This window comes from Lutra lutra, chromosome 4 (assembly GCF_902655055.1).
Source record: "Lutra lutra chromosome 4, mLutLut1.2, whole genome shotgun sequence".
In the NCBI taxonomy this organism is placed as follows: domain Eukaryota; kingdom Metazoa; phylum Chordata; class Mammalia; order Carnivora; family Mustelidae; genus Lutra; species Lutra lutra.
In genome coordinates this window covers 4,951,449-4,963,698 of record NC_062281.1, presented here as the reverse complement: position 1 = coordinate 4,963,698, position 12,250 = coordinate 4,951,449, and the positions used below count along the sequence as shown (strand labels likewise).

Below are 12,250 nucleotides of genomic sequence, written 5' to 3'. Positions count from 1 at the left end.
ATCCCTCCTGAGCCTCCGAAAGTCATTAACATTTATAGTCACTTTAATTCTGAGAACAATGTACTGAGGCTTTACCATGAATAGAATCCAGTGCTTTTCCCTTAACCCATATGATGATCATTTGAGGTCTTTCCCAGCACTATTGTATTTACAGACAAGGAAGTAAAGCCGGCGTGAGTAAACTGGCTTGTGCCAAGTCCTGAGACAGAACCAGAATGCCAGACCCGCACTTATCTGACCACGCAGTCCATTCTGTATTACCGGACTGTATTGGAATCCATTCATACACAGGCTTGTGGGAACCACAGAGATATTCTTAGGCTAGAACAATAGAGGTGAAGTACATGTCAGGGTAGTAAAGGTGTCAAAAATGTGAAAAAGAATTTAAGTCACATTAATCGGAGTAAAGACCTCAGAATAAAGGAGGTGATAGCTGTTTTGTGCTCTAAAATGTGGCTAGAACCAATCAATAGAGATAAAAATCAGTCCATAGTGGTTTCAATGTAGAAAGGACAGAGGTAAACCTGAGAGCACTGAGAAGAGAGTGTTTGCATTTATGAAGGAAGTTAAAAAAAAAATTTAAAAAACACAAAACATAAAGAGCCCTGATATTTAATTGGAGATGAAGAGATGACTTTATCAAAAAGTCTTGTTTACCTGATCTTAAAGGGTCAACCTGACTGAGAATTTTTCTAAGTGGTTGCACGGACTAAAATCCAGGGGAACGGAGGGAAGGCACACAAAAAGGACTTGTTGCTTAAATGAAGAAGAATTTCCTCATGGGCAGAATTGCCCAGGGACAGAATGGGATTTGATGGGCAGGAGTGAGTTCCCTGGCCCTACGCAGGCATATGCTCCTGGATCTTCACAGTGCAGCAGGTGCGAGCCTGAGGGAAGACGAGAGCAGGCTGATCTTGACTTTGGGGATGGGATAACCATCTGTCGGGAGGGGGTGCTGTCCTGTGCCCTACAAGATCTTCATTGGCATCCAGGGACTCTATCCATCACGTTCAAGTAGCAGCACCCTGTGTGTAACAATCAAAAATGTCTCCAGATGTTGCCCACATGTCCCTGGGGACAGAATCTTCCTGCCCACAGTGAACCACTGGAGGAGATGGGGGTCATGAGACCTTCGAAATCCCTGAGATTGTGCACGGTGCTTCTCCGACTGGTCTCCTCTCTGGCTCACGTGGTTCTAAAGAAGCCTCTGCCTGGGTCATGTTTCAAAGTCTAATATGTGTCCCCAGGATGTGCTCCAGACACTGTCTCATCCTTAAACCCAATTTATGAAAATGAAAAAAAATATGGCATTAGAAATTTCGCCAGCCTCTTGCTTCCTGTTCCTCTTAGCTAATCTTATACTCCATGAAGCCCCCCTGTTCTGATTGTGATTAAGTGCTCTGTGTTGCCGAGAGGAGGGACACAGGGAACCCTGGACCCGTGTGCATCTAGGAAGCCACAAAGAGGAAGAAGACATTGATTAGGCTAGCCACACACTTGAGATGTTGTCTCTGTTAATCTTCATAACAGACTGATGAGGAACCAATTGTATAATAATGTCCAATTTATAAATGAGGCTGCTGAGATGTAGGAACGTTCTGGGACTTGACCAGCATCTCGTGGTTGATGAGCACATTGTGTGAGGTGTTGAATTTCATGCACTTTGTGCCCATTTCTGTTAACTACTGTTTTGATGGCAAGATGGTCTCAATTCCTAGGTCTACCATGACTATCATTCAGGCTGCCTGGTGGGATGCAGGACTTCTAGGCTGAGGGGTAGGATTCTCTGATGACTTAGAAATGTCTACCATGGAGTGACAGATGGATGTTTCTGAAGGAAGCAGGCACAGGAAGAGAATACAGGTGGATTAATGAGATGCATGAAAGACAGAAATCACAGATGTTTGAGGGGATATATGAGACCAGAGCCAAGAGCTTCACTTCTGAGTCTCTAGGTTAGGAAGAAAGCCAGCCTCCTACAGGGGCTCTGAGTTCAGTATGGCTCTAGAATAATAAACCATGGGGATGGTGTGGGGAGAATAAGATCTCCCAAGCATCCACCATCCCACGAAGGAGTAAGCAGCAGGTATGAGGGAAATGCATGGCCAGAAGGGCTGGGTCCAGACAAGAATGAGCAATCTGTGCTGTTGAGCCCAGACCCCATGGCAGGACCATGAACAGATACTCCTGACGCCCAGGACACTAGACGTGACCATCTATACATTAGCAGATGTCCATTTTCAAGGTGCGGAAACATCGGATCACTGACGTCTCAAAGAATCCCGTCTGCTTCAACTCCTCATGCTATGTAAACTTCCATAACAACCAGACACATCTCAGGGATGAGGCCGTCCCTGAGAAAGGGGAGAAGGCTTTGGGAGGGAGTCTGAAATTTGAAGGGATGAAGGGATCAGGGGATCAGGGGACTTTTCCTCCTGCATCAGACCATTGGCCACCCGGTTCTCCATTATCTACATCAGCTGAAGTGGTTGTAGACACCAGAAGGGGAGATTAATTTGTGGAGAGTGGTCAGAATAATTCTCCGAGAGTCTGCTAACAAAACAGAGGGGAAAGGAGTGTCTTGCCCATAACTATAAGCCTCATGAGAGGGATCTTCAAGTGAGCTTGCCCTGGGTCCCTTAGAATTGGGAGAACGTACGTCCTTGTGCTTGCCACATCCTGCAGAAGCCTTACGAGAGAAGCTGAGGGTGGGTGTTTCGGCCACAGGAGGAGTGGGCAGGATTGCAGGAGGAGGGAGGCCCCACCAGTGAGGGATTCAAGTGCCTTTGTTCATTTCCCAAGGCCCAAATGTGGGCTCTTTGGAGAAGAATATGCCAGAAGAGCTCCCTGCACGGAGTAGATGAGCCAGGCACAGGAAGCATGGCTATATCAAAGACCTGCAGGGTTGGAGGTGGGGGAGTGAGGAAGTTTGACTAATTAATGAGTAGATCCCCAAGGAATGTATAGGGATACCCCAAGAGCAACTAAATCTGCCTTGCATGACCCCTGCCCACCCCCCATCCCCCTCCATCTCCTTCCTCCTTACTGCACTTGACCCTGCAAGGTCCACACACTCCAGCCGGGAAGGAGGCAGGAACAAGTACGAAGCCGCCCACCGACCCTCCTCTGCACCGGGAGCTTCCTGACCTGAACTAGCCTGGGGCAGGGGGTGGTGGGGTATAGGCGGGGACGAGGGCAAAGAAGAGGTCAGAAACCGGATGAGAGGTTGCAGTTTTGCTAATATACTTGACTGGACTTAGGATCCCGGAAATAGGGACCATCCCCTTCTGACCTCACAGAACCTGCAGCTGACAGCTCGCCCGTGCAGGAGAGGAGGCCCCAGCACAGGCCGAGAGGAAGCAGTTCCCGGAAGAAAAGCCGCTGTCTCCCATTTGCTTACCCAGCAGGTTACACATAAATGGATTTTCAATTTTCAGAGAGTTGAAACATAATAGCGGACATTTAGTACAAAGACGCAGAATCCCAGCCGAATCTCCTTGGATTCAGAAGGAGCCTTGAGACTTGCTGCTTCAGAGTATGGTCATTCATTTAAAGACCTAATGAAAATAATATTGCACTGAAAATGAATGGAGGTGTCAGCGACGAGATGGTGCCAGATAATGAAGGCAAGCGGGCCGGCTGTTTTCTGTGCACGCAGCACACGAGCGACCGGCTTAAAATGCATGCCGTCGGCAGTGACCACGTGGACACCCCAGACCTGTGGCTGGGTGGGCTGTGGCAGTGGAGGCCACTGTAGCTGCTGCTCGGGAACCTTTTTCTGAGCCATGTTCTAAGGTTCAGGGCCAGGGAAGAGCCGGAGGGAGGAAACCACAGGCCCACCGTTAAGGACGTCAGGGACACTCACTGCTGCTCACTGTCCGTAAAGTGGAGATCCACCTTGAGCTGAAAATCGACCTCACTTAGCGCCTCCTCCACCTGCAAGAGAAAGCGCGGAGGAGTTAAGGGTCAGATCTGGTCCAGATCAAAAATGTGGCTGGTCTGTTTCTCACAGTTTAAGACAAGCCTCTCTCCACAAGGTTAATTTCACTCCATTTGTAAAGCGGAATTCCCATGCACATTCCGTGGAATCCCAGTTGAAGGGGAGATCTGTGTGTATTCCCAGCAAAACAGAAGGAAGAGATTTATGCAGTCAAACGTAGGGGGAAAGTCAATGTGCAAAAAAAAAAAAGTTAAATAAGTTTGCTGTAAGTTTGCTATATCACAGGACTTTTGAGAACTTTATTTCCCCAACAGATTTGATCTGGAATCCTTTCAGGCAGGAGGGAAGTGTTCGGTGACACCTGTTCTGGGAAGGGGGGGTAGCTGTGAACTTGCCCACGGGAAACCCCATCTGGCTAGTGATGGGACGATTGTGCAGGTGACAGTGTCTCTGCCCTCAGGCACGCCCACTTGCTGGGCACCACTGTCCAGGTGTCCAGAGAAGGCTGCTGACCTTCAGGAAAGTGAAGTCACTCTCCAAGGTAGCTCAGCTTCCTAAGAAAGCAGAGCTTTCGTTTTTGTCTTGAGGTCTGTTACACTCAACCATTTACACTTTGGGACAGTTTGGCATTCCCTGTCGTATCCACAGCTGCTTTCCTTTTTAACTTTCCTGTTTTCATCAATTCACAAAGGGATCTATTGGTTCTACCTGCCAGCTTCCCACATACACCTAAAAGCTGGCACCCCTCATTCTTCTTTTCCCATACTGAACACCCTCCCCCCATCTCCAGGAAGATTGCTTGCCAAGAACCAGATCCCCCTGCTGCTCCTGCTCCGTGGAGAAACCCAGGTAAGCACTGTGCTCCTGGACCAGAACTCCGGCTCCTCCCCATGCCAGACTGGCCGGAGCTCTTCGTCCCTGAAACCCACAAAATGCTGGTTTCTAATTTCTCTCTCAGCATTCGATGCTTCCTATTACAATTGCTTCAGGTTTCCAAGCTGGAAGCTAGTGAGCCAGACTGGATCCAAGGACACATTTTGTTCAGTCTGCACAAAACGGCAAGTTGCAACTCACAAATTGCAAACATTCAAAAATCAGGCAACTTCACATTTCTATCACAAGTCTCCAGCTTCTATTAAAAAAATAAATAAATAAAAATCCCTGGATCTGGCAGCACAGGGCTGCCATCTAGAAGCCCGGTCTGGGTCAGGCTCCCCACATTCACGGACAGTCCCCAACTGGCCTGTGGCCAAACCCCCCTGGCCATTTTCTTGCCTCGTGTCCACAGTAATCAGTCACCATTAAGAGACAGAGTAGTCTTAATTCATTCTGGATCCCCAGCTCCTGGAACAGAGCCTGCCACATAGAAAGTATTCATGTATCCCGAGGAATAAATAAAGCTCTTCTCCCCCGCCCCCCCGCCCCCACTCCTTTGGGGTTTTGTTTCTTTGCAAATGTCCTCATCCCACAGGGGTGGAAATCTCTTACCCAAAGGCATCTCTGGAAACACGTTCCTGGTTAAGCATAACTCAGCAGAGACATATGGATGGAATTTATCTTTAGGTCCCCAGGGTTTTAAAATTTGTTCAAAAAAAAAAAAGCTTTTCAAAGTTAACATTTTGCTGGATCCAAGCGCTATGAGTAACTTCCGCTTCTAGCTTTGTTTTGCATAATCGCAAACCTTGCTCCGTACACACAACCCAAGCAACGGAGCCTCTTGCCACCCGTTCCTAGGAAGTGAGATTGGCAAAGGAAGGCCGCCTAACCACCTCCTGAGCGTGCTGGCTAGCAACGACTCGCTGTGAGCTTCAGTTTTAAACTTGCTGCAAATCCTCTGGAACCGGGAGAGGAATCCCGGGCCAGGATGAGCTGTGGCTAGATTGAGCCTGGCTATGACTTTACTGATGTCTCAATAATTTAATTCCAGGAGGCTCCAGAATGAAGCTAACCACCGACTTCGCCCTTGGCTGTTGGCTGCCCTCCCGTCCCTCCAAACACACACACTCGTGCATGGGCACATGGAGAAGGTTACACACACATGCACACATTTGCCCATGCACACATGCATGAACACTTGTGCATGTGCCCTTCCATGGCTCTGCCCTATTTGGTTAAAGACATCACCTCCCTTTCAGAGTCAATGTCTAGCACCAGCAAGCCATGTGGTGTAGCTCTGGACATAGTAACAGAAGCTAGTATTTGCAGAGGAGCTCCTGGGAGTTCCACTGTCCATTCTATCTTATTCAACGTGGACAAAACCATGAAGTCAGAAATACTGTCTCCATTCCCAAATGAGGACCTTGAGGGTCAATATAGTAGTGAGCTCCCAATTCAGCTCTCCCAAGGTCAACTGGCGAGTGAGGTCCACGGCCCAGATTTGGTCAAGGGCTCATCTGTTTCTTTGGCCTTTTTGCGCGGTCCCATCTGAGTTGTTGGGTTATGCGTTCTCTCCCTGGTTGGTTTTGACGCCCTCATAATGTGACTCTCGCATCTTCCCCTCCATTCTCAGTGTCTCTCCCAAGCTACAGCACAGGCCGGTGGGAAAGAAGGTAACAGTGGAAATCAGTCTACCTGGGTGCCATTCTTGGCTCTACCCTGGGCCAATGAACCTCTCTAACTTGGTTTTCTTATCTAGACGATGAGAGTAAATGACCTTTATTCTTAGACAGCACTGCTGTCTTGTGACTAAGAAAATGCACAAAGAGGACTGAACTCAGTGTACGAACAAAGACCATGCTCAACAAATACTAGTTATTGTTGTTATTTCTGAATTCCTGGGGGACTGACCCCGCCCTCCCAGGACCCTCCCTGCACCAACGTTACATGCAGGCCTGCATACCGCTCGTAAACACAGATGTCCTGGTCAGGCTGCCTGGGTTCAAATCCCACCTCTACCACTTCCTAGCAGCAGGACTTCGCTCCAGCTACTAACTTTCTCTACATCTCTGTATCCTCATCTGTAGGACACATCACAGGACTGTAGTGATGATTCGGTGAGCTCTCCCAAGCAAAACACTCAGCACAACGCCGCACAACACACACCTTATAAAGGCAAGGCGGTATTTATGTTAAGATCCTGGGGGTGTTATCATGACTCAACCTGAATTCCTACCACTCCACAAAAAGAAACGGTCTTCTTCTAACTACCCTGGACTGTCCATGGACCCCAAGCCCATTTTCTGGCCAAAATACAGTTAACGCCCACCGACCTTCCTTGACTACAGGATGTGCCATGTCCCTTATGCTTAACCTGAGCCCAGGTCGCTGCGCTCGGCTGAAACACAGCTCCCTCTCTCCACCCATCCCCACTGTGGCTGCCTTTGCCATGGTGCCTACCAGCACGCATGGACCAGAGCTCTGCCCCCATGCTCTGGAGCATTGGACCCCACTTTCTCTATTTCCAATCCCAGCTCTCCTCCTCCTGACTCCTGAGGGAGCCTCAGAACAGGTTATCTATGGTGTTCAGCGAGGTCTGTGCTGTGTGTTGAGTCTTCAACGCTCCTGTCCAGCCTCGCACCTGTGCTGCCTCCTACCCCACCGGAAATGATGTTTCTTCCCCAGATCTGCTGATCACCTCACTGCTTCTCCCTGCCCTCAATATGCTACCCATGGTCTCAAAAGCCCTTCACGGCCTCCTGTGGAAATTCCACGCATCCCTTGAAGATTCACAAGTCTGAATCAACTCCGTCTGCCTGGCTCACTAGGTCTGGGACAGACTCAAGAATCTGCATTGTGAACAAGCACGCTGGGTTTCTGCGGTGTGGTTATGAGAAGGGGTCACACTTCAAGAGATGCTTTCCTTTTTTAACCCTATAAAAATGCAAACTTATCGAGAAAGACTTTTTGGTGTAATCTGCTCCTCCTCCTTCTCAGGGCACCAAGCATCTTGCTGTTGAGAACAGCCTTCCTTGCCTGGGCTGCTGGAGAGCTCAGCGCTGACTGTGCAGCTGCTGTTAGCAATGCCCAGCGCCACGTTGGTGTACTTTGGTCTATGACATTCATCCCGGGCTTCCCGGCCTTTCCACCCCCTTTTCATGTTTTTCCTCTATTCTGGCTAACTCTGTTGTTGTTATTGTTCTCCCCTTTTACTATTCTATGCATTTGTCAGCCTTCCCAAGTTCTCTGAGTGATTACACAGAGCGTATGCAAATAAAACAGTCATCCTACTTTCACACTCACTCTTCGCAACTGTCATGAAAACAACCTATCCTAAGCCTTAAGCTGGGATGGCTTCTGTCCGTGGCCGTGTCTTGCACTGACCCATGCCCTCACAGTGCAGACAATCTTTGTGTCTACATTTTACATAGCATGGGCAACCGTATGCCTGACGTGTAGCCATCAGATGAGTGTCCGCTGTCCACAGTGACGGGCTGTGTGCATGCAGGAGCATGAGCTCTGGCCCAGTGGCTATAGACAGTGTTTTGGTTGTCAAACACAGGTAGGCACTGAAAAAGAGCTAATGCTCTTTTTATGGTGTTTATGGACCTATCTAACTAACTTTAGCCGTCACTGACTTGGGTGGCATCGTTTGCCGCTGTCTGGAGTACCCCAAGGCTGGCTTATAGAGAGGCATGACTCGGTAGAGGAAGGAAGCAATGTGCATCGTCACAAGGACTCCCTATTCAACCTCAAAACTGAGGCTTGTTACAAACTCACATGAGCTGAACTTGGGCGTTGAGAAAGGCTACAAACTGCCTGGGTGGGAGCACATACTAAATTCAGATGACAGAGGACGAACACACCCGGGCAATGTCCAAACCCAGCCTCCCAACGCAGCTGCTGCCCGGAAGGGCTCGGAGGTCAACGTGGCAAATGGCAATGGTCCACGAGAGGTAAACCGGTGCTCTCCTGCGAGAATCTGGGTGAGATACGTGTGGGCGCACAGCCTCGTCTGGAGACCTTGGCACTCAAAATAACCTCCGCGCTCTCTTCCTAAACTGGGCAGGAAGGAAGCAGAGGACGCTCTCAAAATGAAGACTATGCGCGGTTCAGGAAAGTGCTGACTCACAAGGGGGTGGGGAGGGTGTATGGGAGCCACAGACGAGGGCCGGGGCGTCAGGGCTGGTCACTGCAGGACATCTGGGCCGCCCAGGGCCAGGAGACACATTCAGAGGGATTGGTTATCGGAACTGGGGAGAAAGCTACATGGAGTGAGCCCCCTGTCCTGAGCTGAGGCCTTGGCTAAACGTTTAACCACCGGGTCTCAGAAGGAAAATTAAAAACCCTCATTGGCAGCATGGCTGATTTCTCTGGCACAAATATTTCCACCACAACCGATTTCCAGCTGAATGGGACATCGCTGAATGGGGAGGTGGAAAGAGACGTGTACCTTTGGCTCTCACAAGCCGGGCTCCCGCACACAGGACGAGCAGCCTTCTCGGACCCAGCATGGAAGGAGCCCGTGGAAGGATCCCACTCTCCCACCTTCCCTCCAGTCACCACCAGGCCTCTCACAAGCTGAACCCAAACAGAGACCAGAAGGTAAGGATACTCCGGGGCAATGCATGCAATCGGCTCCACGGTCCAAAGTGGGCGGGGAAGGTGGGGGCAGGGCACCAGCCGTCAGGAGACAGTGGGCCCAGTTCACGGGAGCTGCTTTGGGTCTCCGGGATGTCAGTTACAGACAAAGCGTTCGAGGTCACCGTGATGGCACAAGGAGACAAGGCTCAGGGTAACTGAAGGCTAACAGGCCCTGGAGATACCGGTTTCTGCTTGGAGAGAAGGGGATTCCAAAGGTCCTAAAAGGAGGGATTCCGAATTGAATTTGTTCATTCACCAAGTCATCTGCTCACACTTGCTGGGTGTCTCTGACCGAGTCCGATGGCAGGCACCGGTGTTGCAGAGACAGAGAGGAGACTGCAGCCCTGAGAAGCTCACAGACTGGGAGGGGGTGAGGGGCAGAATCTAAGAGAAACATCGTGCCCTTCCACCTTTCAGACCAAATCAGTGGCTCCCCACCAGCAAGGACAAGCCCATCTTCCCTCCCATGCACTGGCAGCAGGAAGTCTGGCCCCACCCACCTCTCCAGCTTTACCTCCTGCTCCTTCCCTCCACTAACGGTGCAAGTCACCTTGGCTTTATTGCTTTTGCTGGGACACATCAACCTCATTCCCACCTCAGGGCCTTTGTCCTTGCTGTGCCCTCCCCCAGGGATGCCGTCTCCCAGAGCACCTTGCACGCCCAGCTCCTCGGCACTGTGATCTCACTCAGTGCTGACTTCTCCTGCCTGTCCCTTGTCCTCCGGGGAATAAGTGTCATCTCGTGTGAAGGTTGTTGTGTAGGAGCAGGAGCTCCAGGTGATCAGGAAGCAGAAGCCTTGCAGAGTTGCCCTGCCAAGCACTCTCTTCCATGCTGGTCCAGTGGTAGCCCCCACAGGCCCTCCAATGTGTGCCAATGGGTGCCAACTCCCAATCTCAGGCCCTTGTGGGTGCTCCTTATAGACGAGTAAGCCGAGCGGCGGGCACTGCGAGGCTCAGGGACAGGGTGGCACACGGTTTACTTCCCTTCACTGTAATGTGCTCATCGAACAGTAAAATACAAGCCCCAAGACACCAGAGATATTTTCTTATTCTAGCTTTAGCCCCTAACAGGTGCTAGTCAGTACTCAGTCCGTGTCTGAGGGACAGATAGATGATAAATGAATGAAGAACGAGGGACAGTTTTTCACCTCTGGCCACAAAATGGGACCTGGTCACCACCTAGACCGTGAAAGACGTGGACAGAAAACCACGGGGAGGAGGAGGATGTCACCTGGCCAGCAGGGCCCGTTCCATGTACCACTTAGGGGATGTAAGTGGGGGACATGCCTCTAACCTGACTTTCCTAAGATGGGAAGGGACTTCCACGTCATTCAAGGTCTTCTAGCAAAAAATGAGCAGCCGGGCTGTGGGGATGGGGAGTGGAGGTGGGACTGGGCAAGTGGGAGCAATGGCTCAGACTTCAGATATTTCTTCAAAATACGTTAATCTGAGGAATAGAGAATTTTCGATCAAGCTTCCTACCAACAGAATGAGATCCCCAAGGTCTATGGGCTTTTTCTCATGCTGCCCACCCCCTCTGCATGGGGTGCCCATTCTGCTTCCCTTCATCTGAGGGACTCTGAGTCTGTGCGTCTCGAAGCTAGCTCCTTGCCGGGACCATCGATGCCCCCTACAGAGCTCATCTCTCCATCCTGGGGGCCCTTTGTTTATTTGAACACTCAGCCAGCATTGTGCACGTCACCCACCAGGGCACTGCTCTCTATCCCGGTGTCCAATCCCTCGAGGGTAGAGTTCTTGCCACCTTTCCTGCTGCTTGTCCCCCGCCAAGGGCCCAACACAGAGCCCCACACAATGCAGATACCCAGTGGGTGTCTGCTGACTGACTCCTTGACGGAGCCCCAGAACCCACAAACAACAGGCACATGAAGAATGAACAAAAGCATCAGTCAGGGAGCTGATGGAAGCTGCTTGGAACATGGCAGGAGGAAGCATATGGATAAAAGAAAAAAGTACAAAAAGCATAAATGAGTAAGTGCGTGGGTTCTCTAAAGTCATGAATCCTGTCGGACTTCAGAGCAAATCTATGGCTCCTCCTTCACTTCCCGTTTACCCAGCAATGGATACAAAAGCCCTTGTGGCTGGCAGCAGATAGCGTGACTTACCCTTTCTCCATCTAAGAGCAAATGAGCCCGGAAGAGGACGGCGTCATTTATGGAGACCTCTTCGTTCCTGTACAAGATCTGAAAGACCCTGCTGTGCACGGCGTTCTCATGGGCGTAGGCTGAGTGCAGGCTGCTGCTGTCTGCAAAACAAGAAGGAGGAAGAGCCCGTGAACTCCACGTCCGTCCCGTACCTGTGGCCTCCTCCAGTGTCAGTCCAGCTCAAGGACGGTAACGCCCCCCAAACACATCGGGGTGTCCACACATGAAAACCACAGAAGAATGGCATCGCACCCTATAAAGACTGCTGTTGCGGGAACTAGCCTGTCATCTCCGAAGAACCTTATTGATCCCTTACAGACCACATGATCTGATCTTGTCGTGCAGTGCTCCTTGGTTGGAAATCAGTGCCCACCCAATTTCTTACCGGCTCACATGTCCTCTCCTCTGTGAGGTTTTCCGCAATCCTCCTCTCCTGAAATCAGGGAGGAAGCGAAGAACAGAGAAATAAAGACAAAAACTTCTTTTCCTTCTCCAAGGACCTCCTTGTGCCCTCAGAATCTCTCTCCTGAAAATGTTGTTCACATAACATGTATGATGTGGAGAACACTGTGTCTTGAGTTTCAGGTTAAGTGAATTCTAATGGTACTAGACATCAAGTTTTTAAAGGA

At 50.3% G+C, this 12,250-nt stretch overlaps 1 protein-coding gene across 4 annotated transcripts in view; it reads right to left on the bottom strand.

The window, feature by feature from the left end:
* The window catches only part of FAM135B (family with sequence similarity 135 member B), a 272,589-nt gene that overhangs the window by 81,468 nt on the left and 178,871 nt on the right, over positions 1-12,250 (bottom strand). For all 4 annotated transcript variants that reach the window (XM_047728395.1, XM_047728397.1, XM_047728398.1 and 1 more), the window contains 2 exons: positions 11,583-11,722; positions 3,866-3,936 (listed from right to left, as the gene is read on the bottom strand). In XM_047728395.1, the coding sequence (XP_047584351.1) occupies positions 3,866-3,936; positions 11,583-11,722 (211 nt within the window). The remainder of the gene's footprint in view (positions 1-3,865; positions 3,937-11,582; positions 11,723-12,250) is intronic.